This window comes from Portunus trituberculatus, chromosome 41 (assembly GCF_017591435.1).
Source record: "Portunus trituberculatus isolate SZX2019 chromosome 41, ASM1759143v1, whole genome shotgun sequence".
Taxonomy (NCBI): Eukaryota; Metazoa; Arthropoda; class Malacostraca; order Decapoda; family Portunidae; genus Portunus; species Portunus trituberculatus.
In genome coordinates this window covers 2241739-2259064 of record NC_059295.1, presented here as the reverse complement: position 1 = coordinate 2259064, position 17326 = coordinate 2241739, and the positions used below count along the sequence as shown (strand labels likewise).

Below are 17326 nucleotides of genomic sequence, written 5' to 3'. Positions count from 1 at the left end.
TGTTCATGGATGCCATTTTGCTGCAGGAGGTTTCTCTAAGGTTGTTAAAGAATCTTGGATCCAGCTCCAGAAGCGCTAGAGACAGAGGCGAGAGCCAATCACAGCGATGTGTTGTTGGTCAGGAAATTCAAAAGAAAATTTGAAAACGGATGTGGTTGTAGATTCAGACTTTTTGGTCTAACTTTATATAGTACGTTAAACAGGAAATTCATTAGACGAATGTTCGTTAAGCGGAGTATTACTATATATATATATATATATATATATATATATATATATATATATATATATATATATATATATATAGTAAGGTCCCGGTTACATCGGTCTCGAGTTACGTCAAACTTGCACTTACGTTAGTCCACTATAAGGCAATTTAAGATTTTAAAAATTGAAAATTTATAAATCGTAAAGCGCGGGGTTTATTGTTATTGTTGGAGGCGTCACTAGTGGTTATCCGCCACACTGACCTCACGCTTGAATACAATAACACTCTAGATAGTTCCAACAATCGCCCCTGGCAAGAGTGTTCCTACATTTGCGTTTGCTGACTATCTTAGTATCTTGCTCAATGGCACCAAAAAGAAAACTCCTGAGTGATAGCAGTGATGCTAAGAAAAGGAAAACCATTACGCTACAAGAAAAAGTGGACATAATTAAAAGACATGAGAAGGTAGGCAGCAGCTGTGTATAAGGGAGTGAAGAAGAAAATGGGAAGCCCATTACCATGACAACAGGGAGGTTGACGACCTTGAGGGCTCGCACCTATCACAACAATAACAACTCCGGAGCCTTTGTCTGGGAAGAATTGAGGTCACTTGCAGTGGCGCCTATCTGCTGATATTGTTTGATTTCCTGGCTGCCCAGTTCTACTAGACTGAAGAGCTGTCCATGGAGAAACATTCGATGACCCTGGCGGCCTCAGGCGATCTGGCAACATGAGTTTGATGCGGCCTAAAACAACAAAAACAAGCTTGTGTTTCATATTCCTACATACTTGTAAATAATATAACAATATAACCTTTACTTATACAATGCTTCTACTCCTACCGACTCCACAAAGCTCCCAGCTGTGTGGGTGTGACAACATTCGACCTGATGATCTGGCGGAGGCCGCCTCTCGAAACTTGCAGTCCTTGGCGTGGGTAATCAATATATTCCTACATAGTTGTAATTAATATAAAATATAACCTTTACTTACCTGAATAACCATAAAAATTATTGTGAAAACTCGATAATATGCTTGAAAGTACAAAAACTGAGTTACGACAAAAATGACTTAGATGTTTCAGAAGAATCTGACGAAAGGATTACTGATACAGTAAAGTGGTTACGTCGGTCTTAAGTTATGTCAAACTGAAGTTACTTCAGTTCACTATAAGGCAATTTAAGATTAAAAATTGAAAATTTATAAATCGAAAAGCGGATTTATTGATTGTGCCCGCCAGGATCACTAGTGGTTACCCGCCAAGGACGTTCAATACAATAACATGTCAGTTCCAACAGGCCCCTGGCAAGTGATATCCTACTGATGACTCAAGTTCTTATATCTTGAATGGTACCAAAGAGAAATTTAGTGACAGCAGTGATACTAAGAAAAGGAAAATTATGCTACAAGAAAAAGAGAACATAATTAAAACACATGAGAAGGAGGCAGAGCTGTGCATGAGGGAGGAAGAAGAAAATGGGAAGGTTACCATGACAGGAGAGGTTGACGATCTTGAGGGCTGACCCATCACAACAATAACAATAGAGTTGTGGGAAAGAGAGTACTTGAATCTGGTGTCTGCTGATCCCTATTGGTTATTGATATTGCATCTCCTGATATAGATATGAGACCGTCTGTGAAGAAAATTCAAGATGGTGGTGGAGGCCTTCATTTCGAATGAGTCCTTGGCTTTGGCCCTAATCAACAACAAAAACAAGTTTGTGTTCATATTCCTACAAAGTTGAAATAATACAATATAATGAACTTATGAATGACCATAAACAAAGATTGGTTGAAAACTGATAATATGTTTGAAATGTAATGAAATGAGTTAGAAAAATCAACTTATGAGGAACATAATCTGAGAGAAAGAGACAAAAAAAGAAATATATATAAAAATATATATATATATATATATATATATAAAAATATAAAAAAAAAAAAAAAAAATATATAAAATATATAAAAAAATAAATATATATATATATATATATATATAAAAAATAAAAAAAAAAAAAAAAAAAATAAAAAAAAAAAAAAAAAAAAAAAAATATAATATATATATAATAAAAGATAAAATATATATATATATATATAAAAAATAAATAGATAGATAGATAGATAGATAGATAGATAGATAGATAGATACACACACACACACACACAAAAGACCTAGTACAAGAAATAGAGGACTTCCATAGAATTGGAAAGTTCACAAGAGAAGGTATGAGGCCAATAAGAATCAAACTTAAGTCACAAAAGGATGTAGATGAATTGGTGGAGAAGTCATGGAGGCTAGCCCAGCAGGAAACAACAAGGAAGATTTGGTTGAGAAGAGATCTCGGTGAAAAGGAAAGAGAAATGTTAAATGAGTTGAGAAAGGAGGCTTTGAAAAAAATGAAGAGAGGACAGAAGAAGAGAAGAAAGAGTTTTTCTGGAGAATCTTGGATATGAGACTGAGGAAGTGGTTCATAACCCAGAAAAGTACAGCAAGAAAGGACTAAAGAAACTTACATATGAGCGAAATGTAATGTATTCCAACATAAATGGAGTGATATCGGGATTTTAGAACTCAACGATTACTTGAGGACAAGAACCCAGATATTGTGGGTCTTACTGAAACAAAACTGAGAGAGGAGAAGACCTGATGAAGGTTGGAGAAGGAAATATAACGTTTGGAAAAGAAATAGAGTAGGTAAGATGGGAGGAGGAGTGATGTTGCTGGTTAAAAAGATATAAAGGTGGATCAAGTGAAAAAGGTATGGGAAAGGCAGAAGTGCTAAAGATCAGAGCAGAAACTAATGAAGGAAAAAGAGGCACTACATAGTGGTGTACGTACCACCTAAGACAAATGCATGGTCAGTACAGGAATATGAAGAAATGATAAGTGATACAGGAACATGTCTGGAAGAAATGTTGGGTGGCTGTGAACGAACTATAATGATGGGAGATTTTAATTGTAAAGAGGTGTGTTGGGAGGACTGGTCAATGGAAGGATCAGAGACAACATGGGGAAATACACTATTGACACTGGCAATGGAAAATGTGTTAACTCAGTGGGTCAAAGAAGATACTAGGTTTGGAGGAGAGGGAGCATCGTCAAGACTGGACTTGGTCTTTAGTACAGAGCCAATGGTCATTGAGGAGATGAGGGTGGAGTGCCCTTTAGCAAAGAGTGATCATGCAGTTTTGGAGTTCAAGGTGATAGACGAAGAGAAATCTAGAAGAAATGAAGAATATAAAGTGGGAAGATGGAATTATGCCAAGACAGATTTTGGAAACCTAAAGAAATTCTTTCAAGAGACAAATTGGATGAAATTCAAGAGTGCTAAGGAGCAAATGAAAAGTGGAAGGAATTTATAAAAATATACAAAGAAGGTGAGAAAAATTTGTACCAATAAGACAACATAGAGAAGTTGGAAAGCAGGACTGGTTTAACGATAGATGTGAAAAGGCTAGAACAAGAAAAGAGGATGCATGGAAGAGGTGGAGAAGGAAAAGACGGATTAAGCAGTGGGAAAGTTACAAAAGAGCAAGAAATGAATATGTGTTGATTAGAAGAGAAGAAAGAAAGAAACAAGAAAAGGATATAATTGATAAATGTAAAGACCAACCAAGGCTTTTTTACAGACATGTGAACAACAACATCAAAAATAGAGAAAGTATTGAAAGTTTAGAAGTAAATGGAGTATACAGTGAAGATCCCAGGGAAATGGCAGAGGCTATGAATGGATGCTTTCGGAAGGTATTCACAAAGGAGACTGCTTTTGACAAACCACTGGTAATGGAACAGAAAGGGATTATGAAGGAGTTTCAAGTAACGGTGGAGGAGATCAAGAACATGATGGGGAGTTTAGAAGTGAGAAAAGCTGTGGGACCTGATGGGGTATCAGGATGGATTTTAAGAGAATGCAGGGAGCAATTGGCAGAAAAAGTTTGTGAAGTAATTGATGCCTCATTAAGGGAAGGCGTAGTGCCCCAAGACTGGAAAAGAGCTAACATTGTCCCAATCTATAAATCAGGTAACAAGAGACCCATTGAACTATAGACCAGTGTCACTTACAAGTGTGGTAGCTAAGATGTGTGAGAGGGTGGTGAAGACTAGATGGACAGACTTCTTGGAGAAAAATGACATACTTTGTGAGTGTCAATTTGGTTTTAGGAAAGGCGTTCATGCACGACAAACCTGATATGTTACTATTCGAGGGTGATAGATGTAATACAGGAAAGAGATGGTTGGGCTGATGGAATATATCTGGATTTAAAAAGGCCTTTGATAAGGTACCACACCAGAGACTGATCTGGAAACTTGAAATGGTAGGAGGAGTGCATGGCAGTTTACTAAAATGGATGGAAGACTTTTGGTAGGAAGAGAAATGAGAACAATAATTAAGGACAGACCATCAGAATGGGGATTGGTGGAGAGTGGAGTTCCACAGGGATCAGTGTTGGCACCAGTAATGTTCGCAGTCTACATAAATGACATGGTGGATGGGGTGTCCAGTTATGTGAGCCTATTTGCAGGCGATGCAAAATTGTTAAGAAAAGTGAGATGTGACAAAGATTGCGAACTACTCCAGGAAGACTTGGACAGAATATGGAAATGGAGCTGTACATGGCAAATGGAGTTCAACACGACAAAATGCAAGAAAATAGAGTTTGGCAAGAGTGAAAGAAGAATCAGGAGTATGTACAAGATAGGAAATGAAGACATAAAACCAGTCATGAAGAAAAAGACCTTGGGGTGACAATTACCAATGACCTATCGCCAGAGAGACATATAAACAAAATAATTGGAGAAGTATTGAACTTATTGAGGAACATAAGAGTGGCGTTCGTATATCTAGATGAAGAAATGATGAAGAAAATAATTACTGCAATGATAAGACCGAGGCTTGAATATGCAACAATACAGTGGGCTCGAACTTAAAGAAACACATAAGGAAACTAGAGAAAGTACAGAGGGCTGCAACGAAAATGGTGCCTGACTTAAGAGATTTGACTTATGAAGACAGACTGAAAAGAATGCAACTTCCAACCCTGGAAAACAGAAGAGAAGGGGAGACCTGATAGCAATATACAGAGTGATGATTGGCATGGAAAAATGGATAGGGAAGATCTGTGTATGTGGAATGGAAGAATGTCGAGAGGGCATGGGAAAAAACTAAAAATGGCCACTTATAGGAGAGATGTGAAAAAATATAGCTTCCCTCATAGAAGGGTGGAAGCATGGAATAGTTTAGACGTGGAAGTGGTCAACGCAAGGAATATTCATGATTTTAAGAAAAAGCTGGACATTAATAGATATGGAGACGGGACAACACGAGCATAGCTCTTTTCCCGTATGTTACAATTAGGTAAATACACACACGGTAGCTCAGTGGTTAGAGCACTGGCTTCACAAGCCAGAGGACCGGGGTTCGATTCCCAGGCCGGGTGGAGATATTTGGGTGTGTCTCCTTTCACGTGTAGCCCCTGTTCACCTAGCAGTGAGTAGGTACGGGATGTAAATCGAGGAGTTGTGATCTTGTTGTCCCAGTGTGTGGTGTGTGCCTGGTCTCAGACCTATCCGAAGATCGGAAATAATGAGCTCTGAGCTCGTTCCGTAGGGTAACGTTTGGCTGTCTCGTTAGAGACTGCAGCAGATCAAACAGTGAAACACACACACACACACACACACACACAAATATATTTACATCTACTTATGAAGATGCTATTAAGTTGAGATTATAGCATCATTCCAATTAGCAAGAAAATAAATTTTATTATAAAAGTTTTGGTTAGAAACCATAGATCTTAATTTGGCTAAAAATTGACACTAGAGGAAAATGGTGTGTTCAATCTGGCTCAAGACGACGGAAAAAATTGACAGAACAGTAAAAAAACAACAGAAATTGTTGAGGATGACGGAAAAAGTGTTATTGTGATGCCGCCTGAGTGTTGTGCTGCCTAGCGGTAGGTTTGAATATGCTTGGGGACAGATCCGTATAGTAGCAAATTCCGGATAGTGGCGATCGGGATACGCAGGCGATTACTGTATATATATATATATATATATATATATATATATATATATATATATATATATATATATATATATATATACAAAGCAGATGGGCAGATGATTCATTGGGCTGAGTACTCCTCGAAGCAGACAGCTTCAAACTACAAGGTTACAGATGCTGGATGCTGATCCACCCATTGATGAAACTACACCCTCCATTGACGATGTCAAAGAGGCTGTGGCAAAGTTGATTGGTGGAAAGGCAGCTGGCATCTGCAACATCAGTGCGGAGCTGCTCAAAGTAGGGGGGGTGAGGCCATGATCTATGGGTTGCATGCTGTCTTCACTTCTGTATGGCATTCAGGTACCATTCTCCCTGACTGGAAAAAGGGATTGGTCATCCCTATCTGGAAGGGGAACGGGGTCTGGACTGTAACAACTACAACAGTATAATATTGGTCAGTGTACCAGGCAAGGTGCTTCCCCATTTGCTGTTGATGTCTATCTTCAGTCACCTCCTGAAACACCAGAGACCTAAACAGTCTGGTTTCACACCTGGTAAGTCAACAACTGACCAAATCCTAGCGCTTCACATACTGGCGGAGTGCAGATGTGAATTTTAACGGGATGCTTGCAGCCTATGTTGATCTCAAAAAAGTGTTCGATTCAGTGCTCTGAGTGACAATCTGGGATCTTCTACGTCTCCATGGGATTCCTGCAAGGATTATTGGTTTATTAACTGGTCTCTACTCAGGGATTGTGAGTGCTGTCAAGTGTGGAGGGGGGCGTGTCCTGCTTCTTCCCTGTGAATACGGGAGTGAGGTAGGGATGCATCCTTGCTCCATACTTTTCAACACTTGCATGGACTGGGTACTAGGCAGAGTTGTAGACCAAAGTCATTGTGGAGTATCTTTCGGCAATACTGAGATTACAGATCTTGTTTTTGCCAATGATGCAGAAATCTTTGCTGCGTCACTGAAGATTCTGGTAATGGCTCTAGAGGCACTGCACGAGGAGGCGAAGCCCCTCGGACTCCAGGTTTCCTGGTCCAAGACCAAGGTTCAGGTGTTTGGAGGCTTACTGGATGAAACAGTGCAGTCTGTTCATGCATGTGGCGAGGACATTGAGATCTTGGAAATTTTCACATACCTTGGTAGCGTAGTATGTTACAACTGTTGTATGGCAGAGTAGCCTGGCCCACAGCATTATGGACTTGCTCAACACAAATGTTTGGTGTTGTCGGTACATGTGCAGACGGACGAAGATTCAGATCTCTAAGTTGCTGGTGATCCCTGTCTTACTATATGGTTGTGAGACATGGACGCTGAACACCGATCTGAAGAGGCAAACTGATGTCTTTGGTACTAGATGCTTTTGCAGGATCATGGGATACCACTAGTATAACTTTGTGTCAAATCAGCGATTGCTCCGTGAGACTGATTCGAGGCCAATTACCAGCATAGTCAATCAATGCCAACTGTGACTATATGGGCATGTGGCAAGCTACACAGAAGCCAATCCTGCATACTGGGTTGTCTCCAAAAGGGATAACTCAGCATGGAGGAGGCCAAGGGGATGTCCACAGAACTCATGGCTGCAGCAAGTCGATTCCTCTTGATGGGAGTTACTTGGCACAGGAAGGGAGTCTGCATGGAGACTAATGAGGCATGACTGCCTGGAGTGGTGCCATTGGGTAGGCAAGGCAACATGCCCCCAAGCATATGTCCCCTCATGATTGATTGATTGACTGATGCAGTATTCCCTTGCCCTTTTTCTGATTAATATACAGTGATACCTTGAGATATGAGCTGCCTGATGTGAGTTGTTTGAGATACAAGCTACGATTTGATAATTTTTTTTATCATGAGATATGAGCAAAAGTTTGAGATATGAGTCATGCTTGAGGATTTTGCCGCAATAGTTGATGGCTCGGCGCATTGGTCCAGCCTCAGCTGAGTTAGTATCTACATGTTTCCCGAGGATCTCATGCACTATCATTGTTCTTTTATCATTTTCACACTATGTAATTACTGGCCTTTTTTATTACCTAAAGAAAGTGCAGTTTTAATTTACGTTTAATGTTTATGTGTGAATGGTGCCTGCATCCTTTCCTCTTTCCCTCCTCCTCTTGTACCATATACCACTATTAGCTGAAAACGTGTCTCAAAGGTAAGAACACTAAATGAACTTTTGATGTTATTTCATATATTTTCATGCATTGATAAAGCATGCATGTGTGCATAACTAGAAAGGCAAAACAAATTTCTCCTATCTCTGCCTACCTCCTCCACCAATGATTATCAAAGAAGGGGGAAATGTAAACAAACCTCTATGCCAGCTATGGCAGTGCGACCTTTATTCTCTCTCTCTCTCTCTCTTACATAAAACTTCACTTATGTAATGAGTAATGTTTACAGAATTGTCATCAAGCTCTTCTGTGATTATTAGAGCAGCCAGTCTTCTGTGGGTGGCTATATTTGTACACTCCAGCTCATCAACAGTCCCAAGTGAGGGTTGGGAATGCGGTAGGGTAACGTCCCATGGCCTCCAAGACAAATATACTTCAAAAAAGTAGTTTATCTATTTATATTATCTTTTGTTATGTTTTTTTATGTTTCTGTGCAATAGTCATTATTCATAAATACTTTTTTCTTACCTGAAAACATGAAAAAAATAGTGGTGCTCATTTTGAAGAGGCTGGACAGGATTAATGGCACTTTAATGCATTTTGATGGGAAAATTGTTTTGAGATATGAACTCAAACAAGCTGTCACGGAACAAATTAAACTCGCATTTTAAGCTACAACTGCATATAAAATTATATTGTAGACTCTTTAGTATATCACGTATTTCTGCAGCTGATTGGTTTGTATTTTTTACTTTAGATTTTGATTATTTTTGTGGTGAAATATACATTTCTAGCCTAGAAATTAATAAACTAATAAAAAATACAATACTGTACTGTACTGTATAACACATTAATGTAAATGGATTGGCTACTGGAGAGGCTCAAACCAACTGTTTACCACCTATCAATATGCTTGGGTATTTTCCCATGCCATGATTTAGCTTGTATTTTATCAAATATTCAAATATAATAGCCAATTTTTTTTTGCAATAAATTGAGATTTTCCATGATGCAGAAATAGGTTCAATGAAAAAAAACATGTAACAGTAAACTGACAACTAATGAGTTGTGAAAAACTATGTAACAGTAAACTGACAACTAATGAGTTGTGAAAAACTGAGAGGTTCAATGCACTGTACAGGTGACTCTCGATTACATGACCATTGTGTCCTTAGAGGTCGTGTAAGACAAAAACAATGTAAATCAAACGAGATATTTTTGTTTGTACAGGCAACCCCCGCTTAACGAAGGGGTTACGTTCCTAAAAAACACTTCGTTAAGTGAAACTTCGTTAAGCGAACCAATTATAACAAGTTTAACCCCTGATTTGAACTTCCATCGAGAGTAAGCAAAGCGAGAGTGCATCATAGTACAGTAAAAGGTTTAATGAAATTAAAAATTATGAAGTTAAACATTTAGGTAGTTTAATTTAAGTCATTATAATGTACACTAATGTATGTATGTATGTAACTTTATAATGTTGATGATCTTAACTTCATGAAGGGAGGGAGAGTGAAACGGGAAATACACTAACCGGCAACCTGTGGAATGTAAACAAAGGGCGCATCATGGTACCGCATACAAAACATATGTACCACATTTCCACAAGGCTTTCCAGTTTATCCATTGTAGTTACGAGTTCAGGTGGTTCTTTTAGCTTTCAAGGAAGATACAGTCTCACCAGCCTTCTTAATAGTCTGCTGACTTGAAAATAGTAGACAGTAGATGGAGTCAAGATGGTGGCAAGCAATGTTATTAGTTTTCTGGCCTCTCTCTTGTCTGTGAATAATACCCAACTTCACTTAGAGAGTAAGACACTTCCTGGTCTTCTTAGGAATGTTAGACCACATTGCAGGGCGTTTTGGTGGTAAGTTGAACTAGGGAAGATGAGCTGCTGGTGATGCTGTTATGTTTTGACTGGGGAGTGAGTGGTGTGCGTGATCTTGATCTTGATCTTGATGCTACAGGTGACGCAGAATTTCTTCTGAGTCAGGCCTTTGTATCGGCAGCGCCTGTGTTGTCCACGAGAGACTTGATCTTGATCTTTATTCTACAGGTGTTTCAGGATTTCTCCTGAGGCAGGCCTAAGTACCAGCAGCTCCTGGTGTATTCAAAAGCCTGTCAGCTTGCATGATACGGTGGGGCTTTCAAATTTGGAAAAAAATTACCTGGATAAAACTTTGTTAAAGCGAGTTTGGTGTTCGTTAAACGAGCAGATGGTAGTAAAATGAAACCTTTGTTGTAGTGAAATTTTGTTGTGTGAACCTTTGTTAAACGGGGGTTACCTGTAGTTTTATTGCCTATCACTCTGATTCAAACTCTGTTTCCTCTCTCTCTCATGATCCCTCCTTTGGCTACCCTTCCCATCTTTGCTCCTCTTCTGATTGCTTTTCTTTCTATCTCTCCTTGGGCATGTATTCCTCACACATATCAACTGTTACAACACTCCAACTGCACATGTGACTCCCTCACCGTGCCTTAAGACACTGTCATGTCACCACCAAGATATGACAGCAGTATTGCACTGTCCTGGGCATGCTGTTCTGTATACCTCACTTTAGTTTGTTTACTGCAGTATCATCACTGAGAGATTAATGACAAACTGTGGAGAAAGATATGCTGAACAAAACTTAAGGAGTTTAATTCCTTGTCCATGTGAATACAACAGCAATGAGTCCAACACTGATTCTGCACTTATCACACATCCTCTCACAAACTCACTGTTTCTCTTCTTACTTCCCACTTCACTGTTACCAGCAACCACTGTGTTGTGACTGTGTTGAGAATGACTACATGTTAGCTCAGTTTTTTGTTACATCTAGATAATTTTACTACATTACAGAATGTTCTCAATCATCTTGGTCACATTACATGAGAGCCTTAATACTATAATACACAATAGAAAATTAAATCATACAGGATAAGGCTATGCTAGGTTTTGCCCACCTGAGCTGGCTGCAACATGATCACCCGCCCCTTTCCCTCCGAGTGATACAACTCTCTTCAAATTTTCTCCAGAATTGAAGACCCTTCTGGTGTAACAATACCGTACAACAGAGCAGCATGAGTGTTGTTGTTAGACAGCACGACATGGGTACTGACTGTTTGTTGTTTGAGCAGTACTCAGGAACTCGTGTGAGACATCTGGTGTCCTCTCAATGAAATATTATGTATATGAAAAAATTGTAAATGAAACATTTGTTTGGATTTTGGATTTCATGTGATTTAAAAAATGCATTAAACAAATTTGCATAAAATGAGTTACCTATATACCGTATAGCTAAGGAGCACACTACAAACAGAATACATGGACACAGGAGAAGAGAATATTAAAATGCAAGTGAGGCATCTGTTAGGAAAGAATGAATGGGTGAATATAACAAAGATTAAGAGAGCAATTGTGAACTAATTACTGAGATACCACATTAAAACTCTCTATAGGAAGTTAAAGAAAGTAAAGTGAAATCTCACCATATCATGAAAATCCTCCGTAGTGAATTTGGGAAATCCAATTTCAAACAATTCTTCTTTGCTACTTTCAAGATATTTCTTGAATCTGAAAAAAGAGTATACAATTAAAATAATATCACCTTATATTCTTCTACTACAAATTTGGATTTTACATTCATGAACAAAACTCTACAAGTCCACTAAAAATAAAGAAATATGCATTATAATTTACATATTTTTCTATAGAATGCAACTCATTTTCAAAACACAAGTTAAGCTAATTATGACTGAATTTTTAATAGTAGTTCCAGTCATTGCTGTGTGTTATCCAGTACAGTATTCTTTTAGTTTAATTTCTCACATTCATTTATAGCTTTCTGCAGGCCCAGACTAGCCATAGGGAGAACCTGGAGTATTCCAGGTGCGTTGGGATAGGATTGGTCTGCTGGCCTGAGTCAGTCTCAGTCTCTCTCTCTCTCTCTCTCTCTCTCTCTCTCTCTCTCTCTCTCAATTTTTTCCCTCCCTTTTTACAGGCTGCCAGTGCACTCTGACTTTTTTCTAAGTCAGAGAGACAGGCCAGGCCAATCAGAGGCCACTCAGGCCAGTGGTATGTGAGGAGGGCAAGATGATTGGTTTGTTTCAATTAACACCCATCCCAACATTCCCTATCAACCACACAGAGCATGTGGAGATAGGGCTGCGAGACATGTGCTGCGGTGTTGTACGTGTGGACATGTATGTAGCAACTATACATGCATGAATATTTTTTTCTTATGTAGGAAGAACAGCTGGCCAAGGGCAAAAAAAAAAAAAAAAAAAAAAAAAAAAAAAAAACTATGTTGCCAGTTCCCTAATAGAAATAGGAGTTAGCCAAAATTCAGGGACAAATGTCTTGATACCTCTCTCTTAAAAGAAGTCAAATCAAAGGAAGATGGAAATACAGAAGCAGGAAGGGAGTTCCAGAGTTTACCAGTGAAAGGTATGGATGATTGAGAATATTGGTTAACTCTTGCATTAAAGAGTTGTACAGAATAGGTGTGAAAGGAAGAAGAAAGCCTTGTGCAGTGAGGCCGCAAGAGGAGGGGAGGCATGCAGTTAGCAAGATCAGTAGAGCAGTTAGTATGAAAATCTCAGGTCAACCTTCCTAGTGGTCAGACGTGTCTCTGATAGTGGCGACGAGTCTCCCGATAGTGGTGTGTGATCTGCTGGCTTCTTTACGTAGTGATGGCTTTCCCTGCTTTCCCTACAGTTTCAGCTGGGTGTGTTAGTTCTCCTATCCTCGAGGCCTTCGTTATGAAGGTCTCAGAGGTGGAGGCTGAGTTCCATCGAAGGACCTCGGAGGTGCGGGAGGAGTTTTGAGGCGTTCTGCTGAGTGAACTCAGCTACTGAGGGAGTGGCAGTTCCTTCAGTCTCCTTACCAAGTAATGAGTGGCAAGTGGTGTCCTCAGGTGCAAAGAGGAGAAAGGTCCTCAGGGCATCACAGCAAGTGGAAACGGAAAATTCCTTCACTATGTTGGAGGAAGTGGAGGAGGAGAAAGAGGAGGCGGGAAGCAACGAGGTGAGGAGGGTAGAGGAGTCCCTACCCGCAAGTAAGATACTCCTGATTGGTGACAGCCAGGTGAGACATTTGGACGCGGAATTTTGTGATAAGGACAGGAGGACGGGGACAAAAGTGTGCCTACCGGGGGCAGGAATTGAGAGGGTAAGTGCTCAGCTAGACACGTGTTTGGCGGACGGGACCAAACTCATTGTTTTCCTCAGCGTGGGAGGAAATGACATTTGCAAGGTAAGGAGTGAAGAACTGTTTAGGAGATTTAGGGAGGCTTTGGCTAAAATTAGAAATAAGGATGCAACCCCTGTGGTATGAGGTGTGTTCCCAAGCAGGGGACTGGGAGGTGAATGGCTGTCCAGGGCTACTACATTAAATTGCAGACTTGCAGATCACTGCAGGAGCAATGGATGGGCTTTCATCGATAACTGGGACCGCTTTTACGGCAAAGACGCCTTGTATGCCAGGGATGGAGTGCATTTTTCACACCAAGGTGTTCGGGTTTTGGCTGGAACACTTGAAGGCGAGTTAAATGCACTCCAGTGCTTTTTTCGGTAGACAGGAGAGGGAAGGGGCATCGGTGATCCATAGGCATGAAGGAATAGTCAAATCTAAAAAAAGTAAACAGCTTAGTACATGCGAAGAATAGTTTAAAAGTGTATTACACAAACTGCAGGAGTATTTTAAATAAGATAGATTTGCAGAGAGGAGCAGCTTGTGTTGAAAATTTTGATATAATTGCATTAACAGAAACCTGGTTAGATATGTCAGGGAAGGTATTTGATCAGGAGGTGAAACTTGATGGTTATACACTTTTTCATAAGGACAGGGAAAACAGAAGAGAGGGAGGAGTGGCCTTGTAAGTCAAGGACACACTGCAATGTTGCATAAACAGCAGAATTAAGACAGACAGCAAAATACAGTCTCTATGGGTAGATATTAAGGAAGGGTCTCAATCAGTAGTACAGTAATACTCCACTTAATGAACGTTCATTTAACGAATTTCCGGTTTAACGTACTATATAAAGTTAGACCAAAAAGTCCGCATAACGTACAACCACATCAGTTTTAGCAAATTTTCTGGGTTTGAATTTGCCTGGTGAGGGACCGAACGCGGTAGGTTCGCTGTGATTGGCTGGCTCCCTGCCTCTGTCTCTAGCACTTCTGGAGCTGGATCCAAGATTCTTTAACAACGTCAGAGCACCCTCTTGCAGCAAAACGGCATCCATGAACGTTTGGAGGGACGCTGACAAGGTTGCTATCAGGTTGCTCTGAGGTTGCTGGGAACACCACCTCTGGAGGTGGTGTTACTGTCTTATATATGCATTTATGTTCACAAAACAACATTTCTATTAGCTTTTTACGAACCTTGCCCCCAAGAAAGGATTGTTTAGTAATGCATTAAGTGAAATCTTACTTGGAATACCAAAAAATAAAGCAGAGATGAGATGAGCTACAGACGAAGGGGGAGACTCACAGCCACCCGGCCGCTTCTTCTTCTTCTTGTGACCCTTTTGCTTGCGTGTTACTTTCATCATGATGTTTATGTTTTCACTTTTCTATTGCCTGCTATAATGGATATCATATCTTAGTATTTATATACGCTCATGCCATGAGGATAACCTTGACTCCGTGGCACTGAATGATAGTGAATTACTAATGAAATACCGCGGTATTTCATTAATAATTCACTATCACTCAGTGCCATGCAGTCGAGGTTATCCTCATGGCATGAGCGTATATGAATACTAAGATATGATATCCATTATAGCAGCTAATAGAGGAGTGGAAACAAATATCATGGGGAAAGACAACATGCAGGCTAAAAGGGTCACAAGAAGAAAAAGAAGTGGCTGAGTCGCCGCGAGTCTCCCGCTTCGTCTGTGGCTCATCTCATCTCTGCTTTATTTTTTGGTATTCCATGTAAAAATTCACTTTATGTATTACAAAACAATCCTTTCTTGGGGGCAAGGTTTGTAAAAAGCTAATAGAAATGTTGTTTTGTGAACATAAATGCGAGAATGTGAGAGAATTTGTACGTAGCTCCTTTAACTTCCAATGACTTATATGACATAATAAAAGTAGTGGTACACCGGTGGCCCAATATGCTGCCAAACATATACAGTATATAATTTTCTTCTAACCCATGTGGCATGTTGGGGACCAGCCCAGAACACATCCCCCCTATTTCCATAATTTCCTATAGGAAAATTGCGTCCGCTTAACGAATTTTCGCTCTACAAACAGCTTTGACACCCCCTATCCTGTTCGTTAAGCGGAGTATTACTGTACTGGGTTTAGTGTACAGGCCACCTAATGCTTCAGACCAAATAAACTCTATGGGAGGAAATAAACAGAGCAGCCAGGTACAGTAAGGTATGTGTGGTAGGGGATTTCAACTATAGGAATGTTGATTGGAGCTTGATGGTGGGTAACAGGGAAATAGATGAGTTTCTTAAGATCATACAGAATAATTTTTTAAAGCAAGTCATTTTAGAACCTACACGGGGAAATAATATTCTAGATTTAATTCTGACAAACAGGGAAGAGGCAGTTACACAGGTAGAGGTTGGTGGCCAGTTAGGTAACAGTGATCACAAAGAAATTGGGTATACATTGAAATGGCATGAAACTTTTAGAAAAAAAAAAAGAAAAGAAAAGTCCCTGACTTCAGGAAGGCTAATTTCGAGCGCTTATGGGAGTATTTACAAGTCGCTTGGCAGGGGGAAGGCAGATATAGTCAGGTAGAAGGAAGGAAGGAGCAGAGAAGGGGGGGATACGAAGTCGAAGTAGAACGGAGAGAGAGTGAGGCGGAGGGGAAGCTGGATTAGAACATGGGAGAAATCCCAGTCAGCTGAGGATTGGTGAGATCTATACCGACTTCCTAAGTAAAATACGTGACGGTCAGTTAGCCAACATTCCATATAAAACAAGTAAAGCACGAAACAACGACCCTAAGTGGATGACAGACAGATTAAAATGATGTATAGGGCAAAGAAAGGAATTTATATAAGAGGCTAAAGGCAAGAGATGAGGCTTTAAGGCCACTATACCATGAATTAGTAAGAACAGTTAAGAGGTTAACGAGGAAATCTAAAAGTGAATATGAGTTGAGGGTAGCCAACCAAGCAAAGACGGACCCCAAGGGATTTTTTCAGCTATACAAGATGAAAAGTAGAGAAGATATAGGTCCATTTAGGACAACAAATGGGGAAATGGCTAGTTCTGCGGAAGAGATTAGTAGAATTATGAACGAGTATTTTTTAACTGTCTTCAACCAGGAGAACACACAGGAAATCCAAGATAGCGAACAGATATTTAGGGCAGAGGATAGTGAAAAGCTGACATATATTCATATAACTAAGGCGATGGTAGAACAGGAGATAGTTAAACTAAAGAAATTCAAGTCACCAGGACCTGATGAAGTATATCCAAGGGTTCTAAAGGAATGCAAGGAAGTCGTCAGCGAGCCTCTAGCGGTACTTTTTAGGATGTCATTGGAGTCAGGTGAGGTACCTACAATGTGGAGAGAAGCTAATGTGGTTCCCATATTTAAAAAGGGAGATAAAACCCTAACGTCTAATTACAGGACTGTCAGCTTAACTTCAGTTGTGGGTAAATTAATGGAATCAATATTAGCAAAAAACATTAGAGAACACCTAGACAAACACGGCTTGATAAATCAAACACAACAAGGATTTGCAAAGGGGAAATTGTGTCTTACAAACTTGTTGAGCTTTTATAATAGGGTTTATGAGGCAGCAGATAAAGGTGATAATTATGACACTCTATACTTAGATTTCAGTAAAGCCTTTGAAAAGGTACCTCATCAGAGGCTCTTAAAAAAAGCTAAAGCACACAGTATAGAAGGTAGAATATTAGGCTGAATTAAAGCGTGGTTAGACGACAGGTGAGAAAGGGCAGTAATTAATGGATCTAATTCCGAGTGGGGTGAAGTAGTTAGTGGGGTGCCACAGGGCTCAGTTT

General features: G+C 39.8%; 1 protein-coding gene across 10 annotated transcripts in view; it reads right to left on the bottom strand.

The window, feature by feature from the left end:
- The window catches only part of LOC123517175 (ubiquitin thioesterase otubain-like), a 392577-nt gene that overhangs the window by 140691 nt on the left and 234560 nt on the right, over window positions 1-17326 (bottom strand). For all 10 annotated transcript variants that reach the window (XM_045277169.1, XM_045277172.1, XM_045277171.1 and 7 more), the window contains one exon: window positions 11812-11896. In XM_045277169.1, coding sequence (XP_045133104.1) covers window positions 11812-11896 — 85 coding nt within the window. The remainder of the gene's footprint in view (window positions 1-11811; window positions 11897-17326) is intronic.